Consider the following 23,608-nt stretch of genomic DNA (forward strand, 5'->3'; position numbering starts at 1 on the left):
GCACCCTTGTATCATCCAGAGGCGGCGGGCCCGATGACAAGCAGAGACAAAATTTGGTCATTCTGCACCCTTGTATCATCCAGAGGCGGCGGGCCCGATGATACGCGGAGATACCTTACGGTTATCCGCACCCTTTTGTCATCCAGAGGCGGCGGGCCCGATGACAAGCAGAGACAAAATTTGGTCATTCTGCACCCTTGTATCATCCAGAGGCGGCGGGCCCGATGATACGCGGAGATACCTTACGGTTATCCGCACCCTTTTGTCATCCAGAGGCGGCGGGCCCGATGACAAGCAGAGACAAAATTTGGTCATTCTGCACCCTTGTATCATCCAGAGGCGGCGGGCCCGATGATACGCGGAGATACCTTACGGTTATCCGCACCCTTTTGTCATCCAGAGGCGGCGGGCCCGATGACAAGCAGAGACAAAATTTGGCCATTCTGCACCCTTGTGTCATCCAGAGGCGGCGGGCCCGATGATACGCGGAGATACCTTACGGTTATCCGCACCCTTGTATCATCCAGAGGCGGCGGGCCCGATGATACGCGGAGATACCTTACGGTTATCTGCACCCTTGTGTCATCCAGAGGCGGCGGGCCCGATGATACGCGGAAATACCCGAGTGGTTATCCGTATAAACATTCTTTTGCTATGTGTAAGACAGAACGCTTGATAGCATGCAGAGGCTGACACAGTCTTCTGCACCTTTTGTTCCTCCGGGAACAACAAGTCATTTACATGCGGAAATTTCATGGTCGCCCGCGACTCTCGTCAACCGAGAGGAGCGAAATTAGTGTCATACACTAATTTTCGTCCGGGGACCTTTGCTTGATGACATGCGACCTTTCTTTGGTCCTTGTGAGGTGCTTGGCACCCATCATTAGGCGATTTGTGAAATTCCGGGAACGACAAGTCATGGTCACCCGCGACTCTCGTCAACCGAGAGGAGCGAAATTAGTGTCATACCCTAATTTTCGTCCGGGGACCTTTGCTTGATGACATGCGACCTTTCTTTGGTCCTTGTGAGGTGCTTGGCACCCATCATTAGGCAATTTGTGAAAATCCGGGAACAACAAGTCATTTGCATGTGGAGATTTTATGGTCACCCGCGACTCTCGTCAAATCGAGAGGAACGAAATTAGTGTCTTGTCTTTACTTTCCTTTTATCTCCAATAAAAGACAAGTAAAGAGGGGCAACTGTCATACCCTAATTTCGTCCGGGGACCTTTGCTTGATGACATGCGACCTTTCTTTGGTCCTTGTGAGGTGCTTGGCATCCATCATTAGGCAATTTGTGAAATTCCAGGACATGCCGAAAAACCAAAAAAATATTGATGCACAATCCGTAAGTTTCCGTGACACACCGGAAATCAAATGGAAGCATTGTTGCATAATTAAGTGAGGTTCCGTAACATTCCGTAAGTCAAAAAGGGGATGATTATGTAATCTGCAAGGTTCCGTAACATTACGGAAAGAAAACAAGTATCGTTACGAAATTCGTAAGTTTCCGTAACTTTACGAAAAAAGAATCACCAAAAAAAAGCAGAGGGGGGTGTACTTAGTAAAAATTGGGGTGCAAATAGCACCCAGGCCCACTTGGGCCCTCCAGAATATTCCTCCAGAAGGCTGTTGCTTCTGGAGGAAGCAACCTGGCTCTCCTGGGCGAGCTGGGCGGCAACCACCTCCCCTATTTTGCTATAAATATGGGAGGAAGTGAAAAAGAAAAGGGTTCAGCCCCTTAGGCACTTCTCTCTCTTTCAAATTTGCTTGGAAAAATTGTTTCCGTGAAGAAAATCTAAGCCGAGGTGCTTCCGAAACGTTTCCGTAACGTTTTCCGTGAGGAATTTCGCAAAGGTTTCAACCGTTCTTCGACGTTCTTCATTCGTTCTTCATCGTTCTTCGATCTTCAACGGGTAAGTACCTCGAACCAAGCTTTTCGATTCATTCTATGTACCCGTAGTGGTCCACATTGTGTTTCGTGCATTTTTATTCTCTTTTTGTTTACTTTTTATACCCCCTCTTGACGTGCTTAAGCCATTTTACTTAAGTCATTTCTCGCTTAACTTAAAAATAAAATAAATTTCCACCGAACGTTTGAATTGTATTATCCGTTAACTTCGGTTAAAATGAATTTCGACCGTTCGGTCGTGCCGTAACCACGTTGGAAATCAAAAAAGAGGTAAAAAATAATATAATAATAAAAAAAAACATCTTTTAGTAAAATAAAGCGGAAAATCAATCGGACGTTTTCTCTTTGGGATTTCTCATTCTTAATCGAATTGATTAATAACTAAAGTGAAACTAAGGCTAAAATCAATTCGCCTAGTCAAGCTCGTCCATAAAAATAGGCTTTTGAAGTTTGTCATTTCAATTTCTCACTAAGTAAAATGGATCATTTTTAAAGGTCCAACGCCTTAAAATGATCACCACTTAAGTAAAAAAGAATCACTTGATAAGAAAGAACTACGTAGGTCTGATTTTCTCATCCCAAATTGAGGAATACGTAGGAGCAAAGGGGAACACCCTTGTCGACCACAAAAAGAGAAAAAATATAAAAAGGGTATAAAGGATATAAGGACATAAAAGGGAACGTAAAAATCAAAGTCATGTTTGCACATTCGATTAAAGGCTGTCGTCCCTTGTGACGGACGTGTGGGGTGCTAATACCTTCCCCGCGCGTAAATACAACTCCCGAACCTTTCACTTAAAAGTTCGTAGATCGCATCTTTTCCGGTTTTTCCGACGTTTTCCTCAAATAAACGTTGGTGGCGACTCCGCACGTATTCCTTTCGTGGAACACGCATCCCGCGAGTCACGCGTCGCCCTCCGTGAAGAAAATGCAAGTCGAGGCGCTTCCGTAACGCATCCAAAACGTTTCCGTGGGTGATTTCATGAAGATTTTATGCCGTCTTTCGTTCGTTCTTCATCGTTCTTCGGTCTTCAACCAATAAGTTCCCGAAATCGAACTTTTCAATTCATTCTATATACCCTTGGTGGTCCCCACTTGTTTTGCGTACTTTTATTTTCATTTCATTTACTTTCCGTACCCCTTTTGACGTGCTTTAGTCATTTATTTAAGTCATTTTCTCGCCTAATCAAAAAATAAAATAAATTTCCACCGATCATTTGAATTGTAACATCTGTTAATTTTTGTTAAAATGAAATCCGACCGTTCGGTCATGTCGTAACCACGTTGGAAACCAAAAAAGAGGTAAAATAATAATATAATAATCAAAAAATATCTTTTAGTAAAATAAAACAAAAAAATCAATCGGACGTTTCTCTTTGGGATTTTTCTTTCTTAATTGAATTGATTAATAATTAAAGTGAAACTAAGGCTAAAATCAACACATCACTGCCTTTTGAAACAACTACTTAGGTCTGATTTCCTCTTTGATGGAGGGTACGTAGGAGCAAGAGCCCCGTTTTTGTCGACCTCAAAAATAAAAAGAAATAAAAGTTTAGATACATAATTTCACACAATTCTAATCTAAGGTTGTTGTCCTTTGGGATAAACGTGAGAGGTGCTAATACCTTCCTCAAACGTAAAGATAACTCCCGAATCTGGAATATTCTTCATGACCAGTTTCCTTTGGTTTTTCTAACGTTTTCCTTTCAATAAACGTTGGTGGCGACTCCGCGTATTTTCCTCCTATAGAAGACGCACCCGTGAGCCTCGCCTCGCTCGCCCGCAAAAGGGTAGGTTGCGACAGTTGGCGACTCCACTGGGGATTGTTTTTGTGAGTTAGGCCTATTTTAGGAAAGTGTGGAATTATGAAAGGAAAACAAAGAGGTGAGGCATGCTTGCCCGCTAGAAAGCCACCGTTCATGCACAGAGAAAGGAGGGGCGAATTGTGACCGACTCTTAGCAAACAAAGAAGGAGCGTCGGTCAACTGGTTCCCTCGATGGAAAGAAGGAAGAACCAGGGTTCTTATTTCGTGCAGAGGATTTCCGAATGTTCCCTTGATGGGGACAAGGGGTTGCATCAGTTACAATCCCGTTCTTGCTATAAGGCAACTTGGCTACCCTATGAGAGGGGCACCGCTAGAGGAAGAGCTCACGCCTGTCATTTCACGAGGTTTCAATAAGACCAACGTGGAGACACTTCAGAAGGTCCGCAAGGCATGGGAGGTGGTGCAAAAGAAGGACAAAGAACTCAGGGGCAGCAACAATGGGCCCATCGGTGGCTACCGAAGGTGGTTGAAAGCCCATGTGCAAGGTTTGGATTGGCTCCCGAGTTTGAGAACCGCTAAAAGGGAGGAAGTTGAGGCACCGGAGAATGCCGAACTAAGAGATATAAATATAGCTACCACCAAGGCCTTGGAACAAGAGACCAAGAGGGCTCGTAGGGAAGAGCACGGCCGGAACAAGTTCCGAGGGGCTCTGTGCGGCAACAACAGCGAGCTTAAGCTCTGGAGAGAGGAAAGAGACCAATCACGAGTACATAGCATGGTCTTAAAGGAGGAGTTAACTGCTTGCTCAAGATCCAAGAAGAGTTTGGCCCAACACTTAGAAGCCACAGAGCAAAGCATGCTAGCTATAATAGGGCAGTACAAAGAAGAGTTAAACCAGTCTTTGACCCATGAGCAAAAGCTAGTAGAGGACTTCGCACAAGCATACGCTGAAAAGGAAGCAAGAGGGAGGGTGATTGATGCATTGCATCAAGAAGCGACCATGTGGATGGATAGGTTCGCCTTGACCTTAAATAGAAGTCAAGACCTCCTGCGACTACTAGCCAAAGCAAGGGCCATGGCCGAAGTGTGTTCAGCCCCAGAGGAAATTCACAGGCTAATCAATTACTATCAACACATGATAGATTTAATGGCCCATATAATTAGAAACCGTTAGGTTATGTTGTAACACTTTTGTAAAATCTTGGCTAGATGAAAGCTTTTGTTCCTTTTTATAAAAAGAGAAGTTCTAAAACTCATCACGTTGTCTAAAAAGGCCTTGAGGTGGATCTAAGTGCTCTGATCATTCATTAGCATATTCATGATTTGGTGGCATGCTCACCACTGTTTGTTTCTTTAGGAAACTCACCATAACTAAAAAAGCGCAAAGGCACCCCTATAACACCCGATCCAAAAGCAAGATGGATAACGAAGAGGGAGTGCAAGAACAGATGAAGGCCGATATGTCGACTTTAAAAGTTCAGATGACTTCTATCACGGAAGCCATGCTAAAAATTCAAAAATCAATAGAAAACAATGTTACGACGGCCACTTCCAATACAGCTAGGGAAGCGGAACCGGTGCTATAGCCCGCAATGAACTTGGGCCGGGACAGAAGTGCGACGGGTTTCAATCGGAGGTATAGTCCTCAAGCCTACCCTTCTGGTTTGCCTCCAGACTTCACTCCCCGTACCGCTCTAGACGATTTGAGCCAAGCCCTACCTTCGAGGAGCAACTCCCTCTTCATGCCGACTATCCTCTGCAGGAAGATGATGAAGGAGATGCCCATTTAGGCCCCCTACTTCCCCCAAGGGAACTAGCCCCCCATGAGTTGTCCCAACCAAACATAATCCGCCATGCCCCGTCTCAATCCGTACCCGTTAAAGAACTCGTTCCCATTTCAAAAGACAAGGGAAAGATCGATCTGCTTGAAGAGAGGTTGAGAGTGGTGGAAGGCCTCGGCAACTATCCTTTCTCGAATTTAGTCAATCTGTGTCTGCTACCTGACATCATCATTCCTCCCAAGTTTAAGGTACCAGACTTTGACAAGTACAAAGGGATGACGTGTCCAAAGAGTCATCTTCGGATGTATTGCCGAAGGATGGGGGCATATTCCATGGATGAAAAGCTGTTAATGCACTTCTTTCAAGACAGCTTAGCCGGAGCAGTAGTAGCATGGTACACAAATCTGGAAGCCTCTCAGGTCCGGTCGTGGAAAGACTTGGCAACTGCTTTCATTAGGCAGAACCAATACAACACAGATATGGCTCCCGATCGGAACCAACTTTAGAGCATGAGCAAACGGGAACATGAGTCCATCAAGGAATATGCTCAAAGGTGGAGAGACCTAGCAGCCCAAGTCATCCCACCTATGACTGAGAGGGAAATGATCACGATTATGGTAGATATGCTGCCTACGTTCTACTACGAGAAGCTGATAGGATGTATGCCGGCCAACTTTGCAGACCTCGTCTTCGCCGGAGAAAGAATCGAGTCCAGAATGAGGAAAGGCAAGTTTGAATACGCCTCCAACGCTGGCCCCAACAGCAATAGAAGAGCCCCAGTGGTGGGCACACGGAAAAAGGAAGGGGATACCCACGCGGTCACCACCGCCCCAACGTGGATGAAAACACCCCAAAATGCTCAAAACTCATACCAACACAACCACCCGAACTTTTCAATCTGAGCCGGAAGTTCCCTCCCAACTCAAGTAGAAGGGCCTGCCACAACAGAAAAAATGCCTGCACAACACGCGGCTCCAGCCACACCCCGGCCAGTCAATAATACGACTCCTGGCACGAGCTATGACAATCCACGACGCTACCCGAGAGACCAGTTCTCTCCTATTCCCATGGCGTATTCCAAGTTATGGCCCTCATTATTGGAAAACCATTTGGTGGTGGCCATACCTGGGAAGGTCTTCCAGTCCACATACCCCAAGTGGTACAACTCAAATGCCACGTGCGCATACCATAGTGGAGCCCCCGGACACAACATTGATTCTTGCCTTCCATTCAAGTATAAGGTGCAACACCTAATAAATGCCGGCTGGCTATCATTTCAAGAAGAGGGCCCCAATGTTAAGACCAATCCACTAGCCAGTCATGGAGGAGCTAGCGTAAGCACCATCGAAAAGGATAGGTCGTCAGGGTCAAAGAGATTAGAAGATGTGGCTACAACCAGAAGATTCATCTACCAGTCGCTGCAGGCAGCATGCATGGTCTCTCGTGGCAGAGACAAAAGCGACGAATGTCTATTTCATCTCGGGGAATTACACAACATGGAAACCTGCCCCACGGTGGAAGAGCTACTTCAACGGCTCAAGGACTGGGGGCAGCTCAAAGTGTCCGAGAGAGGTAGGGAAGAACCACAGATTTGCATGCAGTCGGCAGAAAGGAAGGCTCCCCTAACCCCCAAAGCCCTAGTAATATGTTTCACTAGGAATATGACCAGCCCCAGGTCCGAGTACCCCCCGACAGTGCCCAAGCCGACGCCATTTTCCTATCAAAGCAATAAGGCCGTCCCATGGAAATATACCCCTCCCGCTTTTGGAGAAGGGGCTGCAACCGAGGTTGACTCCTTGTCAGCCAAGGTGACCAACATTACCGGCCTTAGTGGCGTAACCTGCAGTGGTCGGGTGTTCGCTCCCCCTCACTTGGCGGAATTTCCCTCCAATGGGAAAGCACCCATGACCCAAGAGTCCGTAGGCACGACCACCCCCTCAAAAGAAGTGGATCCCCCAGTAATAAAGGGAGCTGAAAAGAAGGAAGGTCTCGAAGGAAAGGCGGTGGCCTTGGAAGAGGCTCATGAATTCCTTCGTCTCATCCAACAAAGTGAGTTTAAAGTAGTTGAGCAATTGAATAAAACTCCAGCAAGGATCTCCTTGCTCGAACTGCTCATAAGCTCCGAGCCTCATCGTGCACTATTGGTAAAGGTCCTCAACAAAGCCCACGTGGCACACGACATCTCAGTCGAGGGTTTTGAAGGCATTGTTAATCACATAACTACCAATAACTATCTCGCGTTCGTGGAAGAAAAGATTCCTGTTGAGGGGAGAGGGCACAACAAAGCTCTACATGTGTCTGTCAGATGCATGGACCATGTCGTCGCTATGGTATTCATCGATAATGGTTCAAGTTTAAATGTGATGCCAAAGACCACCTTGGAGAAACTTCCTTTTAATGCGTCACGTCTAAAACTGAGTTCGATGGTAGTACGAGCTTTCAACGGTAGTCGGCGGGAGGTGATGGGGGAAATTGACATTCCCATTCAGATAGGCCCCCACACTTGCAATGTGGTTTTCCAAGTGATGGACATAAATCCCGCCTATAGCTGCCTTTTGGGGAGGCCATGGATTCACGCGCTAGGAGTGGTCCCTTCGACACTTCACTAGAAATTGAAATTCGCGGTTGGTGGACTCTTGGTGATAGTGTCGGGCAAAGAGGATATGTTGGTAAGCTGCCCCTCCTCGGCACCATATGTAGAGGCAGCAGAGGAATCATTGGAAACAACTTTCCAATCCTTCGAGGTGGTAAGTTGTGCCTCTATGGAAACAAGTCCATTGCTACCTTGTTTCTCTAATGCGGCCCTGATGGTGGCGCGGGTAATGCTCAGGCATGGTTATGAGCCCGGAATGGGTCTGGGCAAGGACAGCCACAGGAATGCCAATGTGGTTGACGTTGGGGGTAACCCGCACAAATATGGGTTGGGGTATGAGCCCGGGAGACCTGGAAGAAGGAATGCACCATCAAGACTCCGGGCAGATAGGGCATGGCCCGGTCATGTTAGCCAGTGTTTCACAAGTGTCGAGATAATGTTCGAGGAAGAGGTGGCTGCAATAGGAGAAGAGGCTCCACAAGATCCGCCGAGTTTCGTGCGACCGTGCCATCCCAATTTCCAACTAGGGAATTGGCACGTGACGAGCCAGTCGGAAGTCTATACCGCTGATTCAATGTCATTGGAGGCTATAGATTCCTTTCTCTTTTGTTTTGTGAAACCTAACTTATTAAATAACAAAGAGATCTTGTTTCATTTGTTCTTGCGATTCCACCTTTTCTCATATCATTTTGCATGTTTTTGTTTTTGTCTTGAATGGTATAGATGTGAGGATCAATCCTTTGAGGATCCTAACAACGAGGGTTTGATAATCGATTTTGACCGAGAAGTAAGTCAAACAATAAACAAAGAAGAGGAAGAGGACATCCTTTCACCAGAGTTGGAGAGGTTGATCACTCAAGAAGAATGCGAAATGAAGCCTCACCAAGAGGAAACCGAACGGATAGACTTAGAGACCGGAGAGGGAAAGAAAGAAGTAAAAGTAGGAACCGGTATGACCGCACCTATCCGCCAAGGTTTGGTAACCCTTCTTGAAGAATATAAAGACATCTTCGCATGGTCGTGCCAAGACATGTCGGGTCTGGACCTCAACATTGTGCAGCATAGGTTGCCATTGAATCCTGGGTCTTCCCCGGTTAAGCAAAAACTACGAAGGATGAGACCCGAAATGTCTTTGAAAATTAAAGAAGAAGTGAGAAAGCAGTTTGATGCGGGTTTCTTGGCTATGGCTCGATACCCAGAGTGGGTAGCCAACATTGTCCCTGTCCCAAAAAAAGATGGCAAAGTGCGAATGTGCGTAGACTATCGGGATTTAAACCAAGCCAATCCTAAAGACAATTTTCCCTTACCACACATTGATATACTAGTAGATAATACAGCTAAGTTCACCCTTTTCTCATTTATGGATGGTTTCTCAGGGTATAACCAGATAAAAATGGTACCCGAAGATGTGGAGAAGACCACTTTCGTCACCCTATGGGGAACATTTTGCTACAAAGTGATGGCCTTCGGGCTAAAAAATGTTGGGGCAACCTATCAACGTGCCATGGTAGCTTTATTCCACGACATGATGCATAAAGAGATAGAAGTCTATGTAGATGACATGATTTCCAAATCTCGGACCGAGCACGAACACCTCATCAATCTGCGTAAGCTGTTTGGAAGGCTGCGAAAATAACAACTGAAACTAAACCCAGCCAAGTGCACCTTCGGGGTAAAGTTGGGAAAGTTGTTGGGTTTTATCGTGAGCCAGAAAGGGATAGAGATAGATCCCGAGAAATTGAAGGCCATTCTTGAAATGCTAGAGCCACACACGGAGAAGCAGGTTCGAGGTTTCCTAGGCAGGTTGAATTACATCGCGAGATTTGTCTCGCAACTCACCCCTACCTGCGAGCCCACCTTCAAACTCTTGCGTAAAAACCAGGCGGTCCTGTGGAATAGCGACTGCCAAGAGGCCTTCGAAAAAATCAAGCAGAGCCTCGCAAATCTCCCGGTGTTCATGCCACCTGTAACAGGAAGACCTCTTTTCTTGTACATGATTGTGTTAGACGAGTCTATGGGGTGCGTGTTTGGTCAGCACGATGACTCTGGGAAGAAGGAACAAGCCATTTGCTATTTAAGCAAGAAGTTTACTGCCTGTGAGATGAATTACTCAATGTTGGAAAGGACGTGCTGCGCCATGGTATGGGCGTCACATCGTCTTAGGCAATACATGCTCAGTCATACCACTTGGCTTATTTCCAAAATGGATCCCGTGAAATACATCTTTGAGAAACCGGCCCTCACGGGACGAATCGCTAGGTGGCAGGTACTACTATCTGAATTCGATATTGTGTATGTCATCCAAAAGGCGATAAAGGGAAGCATCTTGGCAGATTATTTGGCCCAACAACCCCTCCAAGATTATCGGTCGATGCACCCTGAGTTCCCAGATGAAGACATCATGGCCCTATTCGAAGAGAAGCGGACGCACGAGGATATAGACAAATGGATTGTTTGTTTCGATGAGGCATCTAATGCTTTGGGCCATGGAGTAGGGGCAGTCCTTGTATCTCCAGATGATCAATGTATCCCTTTCACGGCCAGGCTGGGTTTCGATTGTACCAACAATATGGCCGAATATGAAGCATGCGCCCTTGGGATTCAAGCTGCCATTGATTTTGACGTAAAGCAACTCAAAGTGTAAGGAGACTCGACTTTGGTAATACGTCAATTGAGAGGAGAATGGGAAACTAGGGATCAAAAATTGATACCCTATCAAACTTATATCTTGAAGTTAGCCGAATTCTTTGACGACATTTCTTTCCACCACATACCTCGGGAAGAGAACCAAATGGCCGATGCATTGGCCACCTTGGCATCCATGTTTCAACTTGCCCCACACGAGGATCTGCCGTACATTGAATTCAGATCTCGGGGCAAGCCGACACATTGTTGTGCGATAGAGGAAGAGAGAGATGGGAAACCGTGGTATTTCGACATCAAACAGTATATTGAGAACAAAGAATATCCACCAGGGATTTTCGACAATGACAAAAGAATGTTAAGGAGATTGGCTGTTGGTTTCTTTGTGAGTGGTACCGTCCTGTACAAACGAAACCATGACATGACCCTCCTGCGATGCGTAGATGCCAAAGAGGTGAACTACATGATTAAAGAAGTCCATGAGGGTTCATTTGGGACACATGCCAATGGGCATGCTATGGCCAGGAAGATCCTTAAAGCAGGTTATTACTGGCTCACTATGGAAAGCGATTGTTGCACCTATGTAAGGAAATGTCATAAATGTCCAGTGTTCACAGACAATGTCAATGTTCCGCCACATCCTCTGAATGTCATGTCTGCCCCTTGGCCTTTTTCCATGTGGGGGATAGATGTCATAGGGGCCATCGAACCCAAGGCTTCGAACGGTCATCGCTTCATTCTCGTGGCGATAGATTATTTCACCAAATGGGTCGAAGCGGCTTCCTATACCAATGTCACGAGGAGTGTGGTGGTCAGATTCATTAAGAGGGAACTGATTTGTCGATACGAACTCCCCAGGAAAATCATTACTGACAATGGCACCAATCTGAATAACAAAATGATGCAGGAAATGTGCGAGGATTTCAAAATCCAGCATCATAACTCCACCCCCTACCGACCAAAGATGAATGGGGCTGTGGAGGCTGCAAATAAAAATATTAAGAAAATTATTCAGAAGATGACAGTGTCATACAAAGATTGGCATGAGATGTTGCCTTTTTCCCTGCATGGATATCGAACCTCGGTATGAACTTCTACTGGGGCAACGCCGTACTCCTTGGTTTATGGGATGGAAGCGGTACTCCCATTTGAGGTAGATGTCCCTTCCCAGAAGATACTAGCGGAATCGGGCCTACAAGAATCAAAGTGGGCTCAAACACGTTATGACCAACTCAACCTTATTGAAGGTAAGCATTTGACGGCCATGAGCCATGGGTGCCTGTATCAACAAAGGATAAAGAACGCATTCAACAAGAAGGTGCGCCCCCGCAAGTTCAACGAGGGGGACCTTGTGCTGAAAAAGATATCCCACGCTGTTAAAGATAGTCGAAGGAAATGGGCCCCGAACTACGAAGGGCCTTTCGTTGTGAAAAGGGCTTTTTTTGGAGGGGCTCTGGTGCTCACCAACATGGATGGCGAGGAGCTACCCTCACCCGTGAACTCCGATGTTGTCAAGCGATACTACGCTTAGGATCTGGGGCAATTCAGGAAATCATTGCATGTTCTTTTATTTTTGTGTGTTCTCCTTGGTTTCCCCAGGGATTCTTGTCCGCTGTAATTTTCTCGTCACAGTTCTTTAAAAGAAGAGAACATGGGTTTGAGGCTTCAATCCTCACTTTGGTTTTAAACCATGTGCAGTTTGTGATAACCTAAGCCTTTTCGCTCAGTTCATGGGGTACCCCAAGCGCTTAATTAAAACTGAACCTGACCAGCATTCACTAAAAAAGATTGTTTCATTTGAAAAAAAGTTCATGCATACGCATACACATGCATATTTTGTTACGACAGAAGTAGAATCGTCTTAGGCAATGGTCAAATGTCGGGATGGGGCTAAAGGCAGAAGCCGATTAGGGTAAAATGGTAACGCGGCCACAGTTTGCGGCACGATTTCGCTTCCTACTTTTAGGTACTTAGGGATGGACGCGAGTAGAGGCTAGGGTCACGACTGATAGATCGTCCCTTGCCCAGCTCTGGACAAATGGAAAGCACCGCTGCAAGGCAACCTAGTATCCTTTAAACTCCCAGTAATTATTACTGTTGTGTCTTTAAAGTAAGTATTGGATGCCTAATCTACCCTGAGGGAGTTCGAGTAAGCGAACGCCGACCCGTAGGAAGCCATACTTATTGGATACCCCAAAAAAAAATGTGTGCAGGTTAGCTCGCCTGGGCAAGCAACCCCTGCACGAAGGGGGTTAAAAAGGGGGAGGGGGAAGGTTTCTGCACCAAAAACTCTCCCCCCTCATTCAAAAAACAAAGGCTCACGGGATTCACGAGTTTTGCAGCCTTTATGTCACCATTTTTCACGTTTTTGATTCCATTTTGCTCTATTATTCATCTCCAACAAGTAAGTACCTCATTCTTGGGCTCTCTAGCTTTCCATTGATGTATTTTGGTGCTCTAAGTTGCATGTATTTGCTAAAAAATGTGAGGGATTTATCCTTGGATTGTTGCCTGTTTTTGAAGAATTAAGGGGTTGTAGGGGATGGCCTTAGGCCTAGGCTGTATTCTGGAGTAATGGGGCATGCCACGTTGCCCCCATTCCCTTGATTTTCATGCCTAAACATGCACCCACCAAGTGTTCGGTGAAATGCCTCAATGGGATTTGCACATGATTTTGTGAAACTTAGCTTGTGGAACAAATTATGCACATATGGCTGCCATTGTGAGTGTGTGGGCAGTTTTGTATAAGCTAGACTAAAGTGCCAAAAGCATGACTTACGCCTAGGAATCTAAGTTTTTGGTTTTGAATGTAAAAGATGCATGAATATTAGAACATGTTTGAGAGGTTTTTTGACTAGAATTTGAACTTGCTGCCTCATGAGAAATACCTTGCGCCTAGGTAGCATGAAAAATACCTTTCAATAGTATGTATATATGTGAATATATAGCATGAAATACTTTGCAAAGTGTGTGAATATATAGCATGAAAATGCCTTACAAAGTGTGTGAATATATAGAAAAAAATGTCTTTCAAAATATGTATATTTGTGAGTAGGTAGCATAAGGAGCCTTTCAAAAAATGTGCATATATGTGGGATGTAGCATGAAAATGCTTGTCAAAAACATACATGGATGTGTGTCATAAAATGCCTTTCACCAAAAAAAATTTATGTGGGCGTGTGTAAATGCATGTATATAGGTATGTGTCATAAAATAGCACATGCCCCAATGTGATTGTTTTGTAAAGTGCATGTTGACACTCGCACCATATAAGTGTTGTTTGGCTCTTGTTCGTAATGATTCGTATTTTCTTGTAAACTAACTTTCCAAATGTTTGTCCTCGCAGGAAATGGCTCCAAAAAAGCTTTCCGCGAAGAGATCTAGGAGGGACGCCACGGCTGAAGGGACTAGTGTTGCCCCCAAGTTTGATAGTCACCGTTTCTGGAGTGCCGTGCACCAGCAGCGCTTCGAGGCCATCAAAGGATGGTCGTTCCAATGAGAGAGACGCGTCCAGCTCAGGGACGATAAGTACACCGATTTTTAGGAGGAGATAGCTCGCAGACATTGGACGTCGTTGGCTACTCTCATGGCTAAGTTTGACCCTGAGGTAGTCTTGGAGTTTTACGCTAATGCTTGGCCCACAGAGGAGGAAGTGCGGGACATGCGTTCATGGGTGAGGGGTCAGTGGATTCCTTTTGACGCAGATGCCCTCAGCCAATTCCTAGGTGGCTCGCTAGTGTTGGAGGAAGGCCAGGAGTGCGAGTTCATTCAGAGGAGGAACAGGGCCGACGGGTTCGACGAGGAGGCCATTGCCCAGCTATTGTACACACCTGGGCAGGATTTCGCCCGAACCGCTGCCAGGAGATGGGTGCGGATCATGCGCACCAGCATGACCACCTTGACCCAGATGTGGATGACGTTGCTGCTCAGCAATGTCTCACCTAGTGATCATAACTTCGATCTCCCTCTGCCGAAGTGTCAGCTGGTGTATGCCATCCTGACACATATGAGCATTCACGTGGCTCAGCTGATTGCTGACGCCATCTATTTGTTTGCAGGTATGCCACCCACCAGGCACCCTCTGGACCCGGATAAGTCTAATAGGGCCCTGGGGTTTCCAGCATTGATCATGAGCCTCTGCCAGTCATTCGGGGTTCCCGTCACCCCTAGAAAGGTGATCCGACCGCCGATCACCCGGGCTTTCATTGAGAAGTATTGCACGCCTAGACAGGCGCATGGGGATGCACGTTAGGACGCAGACGCACCACCGCCACCTCATCAAGCCGATCCTGCTGGGTCACTAGGCATGGAGCATTATCTATAGCACTTGGTTCGCCAGCAGGCGGCCAACCACCGGGGGCAGGTACAGATACATGAGTGTCTCTACCGCTTCAGCCTTAGTCAGTAGGGGCAGGGTTTCGCTCCTTTTGCGTGCCCAACTCCAGAGCAGTTTAGGGTTGAGGTCGCGTGGCCCGGAGATTGTGTGTATAAAAAGTGTATGAAAAGATTTTGTGTGTATAAATAATGCGTGAAAAGAAATTCTTGTGTGTGAGCAATGAGTGTATATAAAGAAAATTTTGTATAAAAAACGAGTGTATGTTGAAAAAGGGAAAAGAAATCTTTGAAAAGGAATAGAGGTTTTATATAGACCATGTTGATATAAAGAGAAAGAGTTTTTTAATGCGTGTGTATACAGAAAAAGTTTTTCGTGTATAGGAATGTAGGTGTACAGAGAAAAAGCTTTTCTCATAGATAGTGATGGATGTATAGTTTTTGCAAACATGCATAAGAAAAATGAAACAAAAAGGAAAGAGAAAGAAAGACCTAGAAGGTCGGCATGTTATGGTCATAGGAAGCACAAATCATTCGTAGAGAGCAAACATATCTTTTGGAAACAAGAAACTGACGCTAAGAGTTTATTTTCCAAAATAACCGAGATAAGAACGGATGGATTCGTTGAACCAATGAAAGAACATAATTTGGAAACGTTGGGTCTACTTGCCTAAATCCCAAGCCTTAGTATCGCAATGCCATAAACTGGATGCTTGAGTACCCACCTAGCTGTATGCATGACTAATTTTGCACGTTGTTTCCAAATCATCATTGTTACGCATGCCTCATGGAAATGATATGGAAGTTTAACCCGAAACCAACACCCTACACATGAATCTGTTTCGCCCCAAATATCAAAATCGGGCGCGCACAATGAAAAGACCATGTTGAGACACAACCTTAAGCTACTTTGGACCTCGGCCCATGAAAAGAATCCTCATCCTTTCCCCCGAAGAAGAGGACAGCAGAATCTCCTCATGGAAGAGCGAATAACGAATGCTAAAACCCGAATTCCCAATCAAAGATCGAAAGAAAAAGAAAAAAGAAAAGAAAGAAATGAAAAGAAAGAAAAGGAAAAAAATGAAAAGGAAGAAATGAAAAGAAAGAAAAGAAAAGGAAAAGAAGGATTCCCGATTGAAGATCGGAAGAAAGCAAAAAGGGAAGGATCGGAGGAAAACAGAATAATTCCCGATCAATAAAGGAAACCAGGAAAGAGAATAGAAGATCGTCAAACCAGATAAATTTTCGGTGAGGTAAATGACCGCTGGCAAAGGGAAAACCCATTTTTTTGAAGTGGTTCTTCCTTTGGGATTGCCATTCAAGGTCGCTCCCGACTGGCAATGTCCCGCCCCACATAAACAAAGAGGAAAAGACCGAAACACCCAGCTTCCTCTCCAAAAACACCACCCTTGAGAAAATCCTATTGATCCGTGATCGCGTGTGTAATCTTTTGGTTCGATAGGAAATCATGTGCAAAATAAAGTCATGGTGCAGCTATGGTTTGGAATTAGGGTAAAACACTTACCTGTGTGAGTTTTTTATATACCATGAGTGATTTTATTCCCAGTTTCGGTTTGACCCGACGTTTCCCTGGAATGTTCATTTAAAAGATAAACGTTGACATCCTACCCTTCATTTTAGGTTACAAGGAAAACTATTTTGGCATAAGCATATTGTTTCTCTAAAATATGGTGCTCTCACGAATGATTTATTTTTTCCTTGCTAAAGCATGTTCGCCTTTTAGGTGGAAGAATCTGGTGGATCATTCGGTCCCACCATCAAATCTTATTCGGAGACCCATGAATTGATTGTCATTCATGCATCCTCCACCATCGAGTCTGGAGCCCCACGAATTGATTGCCTAGCGCTGTTCGTGCATGCTCCACCATCAAATTTTATTCGGAGCCCCATGAATTGATTATCATTCATTCATCCTCCACCATGGAGTCCGGAGCCCCATGAATTGATTGCCTAGCGCTATTCGTGCATCCTCCACCATCAAATCTTAGTCGGAGGCCCATGAATTGATTTCCATTCATGCATCCTCCACCATCGAGTCCAGAGCCCCACAAATTGATCGCCTAGCGCTGTTCATGCATCCTCCACCATCAAATCTTATTCGGAAACCCACGAATTGATTGTGTAGCGCTGTTCATGCATCCTCCACCATCAAATCTTATTCGGAGACCCACGAATTGATTGCCTAGCGTTGTTCGTGCATGCTCCACCATCAAATCTTATTCGGAGCCCCATGAATTGATTGTCATTCATTCATCCTCCACCATGGAGTCCGGAGCCCCATGAATTGATTACCTAGCGCTATTCGTGCATCCTCCACCATCAAATCTTAGTCGGAGCCCCGTGAATTTATTACAATTCATGCATCCTCCACCATCGAGTCCGGAGCCCCACGAATTGATCGCCTAGCGCTGTTCGTGCATCCTCCACCATCAAATCTTAGTCGGAGCCCCGTGAATTTATTGCCATTCATGCATCCTCCACCATCGAGTCCGGAGCCCACGAATTGATTGTCTAGCGTTGTTCGTGCATCCTCCACCATCAAATCCTAGTCGGAGCCTAATGAATTGATTGCCATTCATGCATCCTCCACCATCGAGTCTGAAGCCCCACGAATTGATTGCCTAGCACTGTTCGTGCATCCTCCACCATCAAATCTTAGTTGGAGCCCAATGAATTGATTGTCATTCATGCATCCTCCACCATCGAGTCTGAAGCCCCACGAATTGATTGCCTAGCGCTGTTCGTGCATCCTCCACCATCAAATCTTATTCAGAGCCCCATGAATTGATTGTCATTCATGCATCATCCACCATCGAGTCTGGAGCCCCACGAATTGATTGCCTAGCGCTGTTTGTGCATCCTCCATCATCTTATTCGGAGCCCTATGAATTGATTGTCATTCATGCATCCTCCGTTATCAAGTACGGAACCTCCGGTGAGGGGAAAATACGGTTTTTTGTTATTTTCCGAATCGGTTTCTTCACCAAACATGTGTATACATATATATTATGTTATTTTTGTTTGTTTGTTTGTTTTGTTTTGTGTTGTGTAGAGAAAGAAGAAGGAGAGACGGGAATCACTTATTTCAAATCGTTTTGGGTTGGAACTATTGTGATTGAGATCAATTAAATCCCCATGATGGGCAAAGGATGGCTGATGTGCCATCATTTTCTTCTATTTTCTAAACCCTTTTTGCACCATTTTAATTATTGATTGGTCTTAATTGTCAATTAATTAGGCAATTTTATTATTTGGGCCTATTCAGCTAATTTGATGTTTTTAATCTAATTTCAGGAATTAATGAAGCATTGGGCTTGAATCTAGCATTGGGCTTGAATCTAGAATTGGGCTTGGACTTGAAGAGGGCAGACTAATTTATTCTATAAAATTAGATCTTATCTTATCTAGATATTATTTAGATTTGATCTCATCTAGATATTATTTCATCTAGATCTTATCTTATCTTATCTTATCTAGATTTGATTTGATTTTACTTATGGGCTTGGATTTAAAACATATTTGTAAGCTTTGGGGCTGAAAAAAACTATATAACAGCACCAAGGTTCTAGTTTAGGCCCCCCCCTCTCTCCCTCGCGGGAGACTCTCTCTCTCCCTCCTCTCTCTCTTCTATTTTTCGTTTTTAGTTTTAGTCTCTCTTCTCTTTCTCTTTTATTTTCGTTTTTTTTCAATTCCAGTTCAAACTTTTAGTTTTATCAATAAAATTTCATTCTCTATTTGATTAATGGAAGGCTAAGTCCGCAGCGTTGTTTTCCCTTGAGGATCAAGCACAGTTCTCTTTGAGGTTCTATTATTACTGTTAAATTCTGTTTAGTTTTTCCTCTTCACTAATTACTTTGAATTTGTTGCTTTTAATTCATGCATGCTTAGTGCTTGATTAATTGTCTCTGCGCTTAATTTACGTTCATGCTTAATGATCGTTTATGAGTAATTGGTGTATGTGATGCTTAATCACATAATGAATGCCTTATGTTGAATTTCGCTTAGTAATTTAATTTAGGGTTGGATTAAGTGGTTAAACTGATAAAGGATAAACTCTCGTAACCTAGGATAAGAGACTTGCTTGTGAATCAAGGGGAAGCAACGTGTTTTAATTCTGATATTTTCTAATTCACATATATTCGCTGTTTAATTTACAAAAGCAAACAACCCCCCCCCATCGTTACTGTTACTGTTATTGCAAGTATATTATGAACATTTGGCTTGTCACTGCTCGTTGGGAAACGACCTAGGATCACTTCCTAGTTACTACATTTTAATGTTTATTTGATTCGGGTACGGCCTCGATCAATGGCCTTCGGGAGTCATCATAGATTAATTATGGAAAAGGGCTAAGACGGACGAAATCAGTATTTTATCTTTGCTTTCCTCCTATCTCCGATAAAAGGTAAGTAAACAGGGGCAATTATCATATCCTAATTTCGTCCGGGGATCATTGTTTGATGGCATGCAACCTTTGCTTGACCATTTCGAGGTACTTGGCACCCATTATTGCACGATACATGAAGTTCCATAACATGCCAGAAGTCAAAAGAGAGCATTGTTGCACGATCCGTGAAGTTCTGTAACATGCCGGAAATCAAAAGGAAGCATTGTTACACAATCTGTGAGGTTCCGTAACATTCCGAAAGCCAAAAAAGGGATTATTACGTAATTCATAAGGTTCTGATGCAAGCTCCATTGGAGCTTGTAGGCCTAGGATCTTCTTCATCAATGGATTCCTTTGCTTCTTGGAAGATAAATGGCAGCGGAATGGAGAAGGAAGAGAGAGAGGAGACGCCACTTCAAGGAGAAGATGAGTCTAGAAGAAGCTCACCACCATAGGAGGCCATGGATAAGAGCTTGGAGGAAGAAGGAGATGAATGAAGGGAGGGGGAGAGAAGAGCACGAAATTTTGTGCTCAAAAAGAGCTCTGAAATCTGAAGTTAATATTCAAATGATCAAAGTTGAAAAAAATACACACACATGACCTCTATTTATAGCCTAAGTGTCACACAAAATTGGAGGGAAATTCAAATTTCACTTGAATTTGAAATTGAATTTGTGGAGCCAAACTTTGGAGCCAAAATTTCACTAATTATGATTAGTGAATTTTAGTTATGGTTCAGCCCACTAATCCAAGATCAATTACAAGATTCTCCACTAAGTGTGCTTAGGTGTCATGAGGCATGAAAAGCATGAAGGACATGCACAAAGTGTGACTATATGATGTGGCAATGGGGTGTAGTAAGCAAATGCTCACCTCCCCCTCTAAAATTTAATTGGATTGGGCTTCTACCAATTCAATTAAATTTATTTCCAACCACACACATCAAATATCCACTTAGTGCATGTGAAATTACAAAACTACCCCTAATACAAAAACTAGTCTAGGTGCCCAAAAATACAAGGGCTGAAAAATCCTATATTTCTAGGGTACCCTACCTACAATATGGAGCCCTATATACAAGGACCAAATATAATGACATCCTAGTCTAATATGTACAAAGATAATTGGACCCAACCTTGGCCCATGGGCTCAGAAATCTACCCTAAGGTTCATGAGAACCCTAAGGCCTTCTTCAGCAGCTCTAGCCCAATCTTCTTGGAGCCTCTTGCTCATGGTTCTAGTGATTGGTCCCTTCCTAGGGAGGATTGCATCATCCCCTTCCCCTTGAAGAGGATTTGACCTCAAATCTGTTAGTTCCTCCTCCTCAATATCAGCTCCACCTGCAAAAGGAGTTAAATCAGAAATGTTAAAAGTGGTGCTGACTCCATACTCTTCTGGGAGGTCCAACCTATAGGCATTGTTATTGATCCTCTCCAAAACCTGAAAAGGTCCATCCCCTCTAGGGCTAAGCTTGGATTTCCTTTTAGTAGGGAATCTATCCTTCCTAAGATGGAGCCAAACCCATTCACCCTCATTAAGAACTAGCTCTTTTCTTCCTCTATTGCCTTTAGTTGAATACACCTTTGTTTGATTCTCTATTTGGTTCTTAACCCTCTCATGCATCTTCTTTACAAATTCTGACCTAGATTCCCCTTCTTTATGTATAAAAGAAGTGTCCAGTGGGAGGGGAATGAGGTCTAACGGTGTTAGGGGATTGAACCCATAGACAACCTCAAAAGGGGACTGCTTGGTGGTTCTATGAACCCCCCTGTTGTAGGCAAATTCTACATGAGGAAGATACTCATCCCAAGACTTATGGTTGCCTTTCAGAAGAGCCCTTAAAAGGGTGGATAAAGACCTATTCACTACCTCTGTTTGCCCATCAGTTTGTGGATGACAAGTGGTAGAGAAAAGAAGTTTAGTTCCTAACTTAGCCCATAAGGTTTTCCAGAAGTGGCTAAGGAACTTAGCATCTCTATCTGACACAATGGTCCTAGGCAAACCATGGAGTCTCACAACTTCCCTGAAAAAGAGTTTTGAGATGTGGGAAGCATCATCCACCTTGTGGAATGGTATAAAGTGTGCCATCTTGCTAAACCTATCCACCACCACAAAGATAGAGTCTACACCTCTTTGGGTTCTAGGAAGCCCAAGGACAAAGTCCATACTAATGTCTACCCAAGGTGCAGATGGGATGGGTAAGGGTGTGTATAGCCCATGAGGCATCACCCTAGACTTGGCTTGTAAACAAGCCACACACCTAGTGCAATGCTTATGGACATCTTTCTTCATATGGGGCCAATAAAACTTTTCTTTGAGTAAGACAAGGGTTTTGTCTATCCCAAAGTGGCCCATGAGCCCACCCTCATGGCTCTCTTTCACAAGTAATTTCCTAATGGATCCTTGGGGTATGCAAAGCTTTCCCTCTTTGAACAAATACCCCTCAGCCAAATAGAATCCATCTTGGGCCTTTTTCCCACAACTCTCATAAATGGGAGAGAAATGTTCATCTAAAGCATACAAGTCCCTAATATTATCAAATCCTAAAATTTGAGCTCCTAGGGAGCAAAACAATGTCTGTCTCCTAGAGAGGGCATTAGCTACCACATTTGTTTTTCCCTTTTTGTATTTGATAACATATGGAAATTGCTCTAGGTACTCTACCCATTTTGCATGCCTCTTGTTTAACTTGCTTTGCCCTCTAATGTACTTAAGTGATTGATGATCACTATGAATGACAAATTCCTTGGAAACAAGGTAATGTTCCCAAGTTTGGAGGGCTCTTATTAAGGCATAAAGCTCTTTATCATAGGTGGGGTAGTTGAGGGTGGCACTATGAAGTTTTTCACTAAAATAAGCAATAGGGTGCCCACCTTGTAACAATACAGCTCCAACTCCCACTCCAGAGGCATCACATTCTAGCTCAAAAGTTTTAGAAAAGTCAGGAAGAGCTAGAACAGGTGCCTTAGTAAGCTTTTCTTTGAGCAAAGCAAAGGCTTTCTCTTGTTTTTCACCCCAGGTAAATGCCACATTCTTCTTCACCAGCTCATTGAGAGGTGATGCAATTGTAGAGAAATTAGGAACGAACCTTCTATAGAAGCTTGCTAACCCATGGAAGCTCCTAATATCTCCCACACTTTTTGGGGTGGGCCATTCTTGGATGGCCTTGATTTTCTCAGGGTCCACTTGGACCCCATTTCTACCAACTACAAAACCTAAGAAAACTATATTATCTACACAAAAGGTACACTTCTCTATATTTGCATAGAGGGTGTTTTTCCTAAGGACTGAAAGAACTTGTCTGAGATGTCCTAAGTGAAAATCTAGGCTCCTACTATACACTAAAATATCATCAAAATAAACAACTACAAATCTACCTATGAAATCCCTTAAGACATGATGCATAAGCCTCATAAAGGTGCTTGGTGCATTAGTGAGCCCAAAAGGCATCACTAGCCATTCATACAAACCAAACTTGGTCTTGAAAGCAGTTTTCCACTCATCACCCTTTTTCATCCTGATTTGGTGATAACCACTTTTAAGATCAATTTTTGAAAAGATATTGGCACCATGCAACTCATCAAGCAGATCATCAAGTCTAGGAATGGGGTGCCTATACTTTACAGTGATGTTGTTGATGGCCCTGCAATCTGTACACATTCTCCACGTACCATCCTTTTTGGGCACCAACAACACTGGCACAGCACATGGGCTTAGGCTCTCTTGGACCCAGCCCTTCTCCAACAATTCTTTAACCTGAGACTCTATCTCCTTAGTCTCCTGAGGGTTAGTCCTATAGGCTGGCCTATTAGGAAGGCTTGCTCCTGGGACTAAATCTATTTGGTGTTCTATTCCCCTTAAAGGAGGTAGCCCAGGGGGTATCTCTTTGGGAAATATATCACCAAATTCATGTAAGAGTTCTTGGACCTTTGGGGTTAAGGTCTCAAATGTAGGAATTGTGGCAGTGCTAAGGGATGTTTCCCTTGATAGGAGAAGGTAGAAAGATTGTTTAAGAAGGAGTGCTCTTTTAATATCACCTTTTGTTGCAAAATGATTTTCCTTCTTAACAATCTTCTTGGAGGAATCCTTTCCCTCTTTTTCCTTCCCCCTGGCCTTTGAAGACAAGACCTTACTATCCTTCTTTTTCTTTTGTTTTTCTAATTTTTCTTCCTC

At 44.2% G+C, this 23,608-nt stretch overlaps 1 protein-coding gene across 1 annotated transcript in view; it reads right to left on the minus strand.

The window, feature by feature from the left end:
* The window catches only part of LOC121174638 (uncharacterized), an 88,432-nt gene that overhangs the window by 21,155 nt on the left and 43,669 nt on the right, over positions 1 to 23,608 (minus strand). Inside the window, exons 2-4 of the mRNA XM_041014313.1 lie at positions 22,813 to 23,362; positions 22,571 to 22,650; positions 21,767 to 22,144 (exon numbers count right to left, since the gene is read on the minus strand). Coding sequence (XP_040870247.1) covers positions 21,767 to 22,144; positions 22,571 to 22,650; positions 22,813 to 23,362 — 1,008 coding nt within the window. The remainder of the gene's footprint in view (positions 1 to 21,766; positions 22,145 to 22,570; positions 22,651 to 22,812; positions 23,363 to 23,608) is intronic.

The sequence above is a fragment of the Glycine max genome, chromosome 1, assembly GCF_000004515.6.
Source record: "Glycine max cultivar Williams 82 chromosome 1, Glycine_max_v4.0, whole genome shotgun sequence".
Lineage (NCBI taxonomy): Eukaryota > Viridiplantae > Streptophyta > Magnoliopsida > Fabales > Fabaceae > Glycine > Glycine max.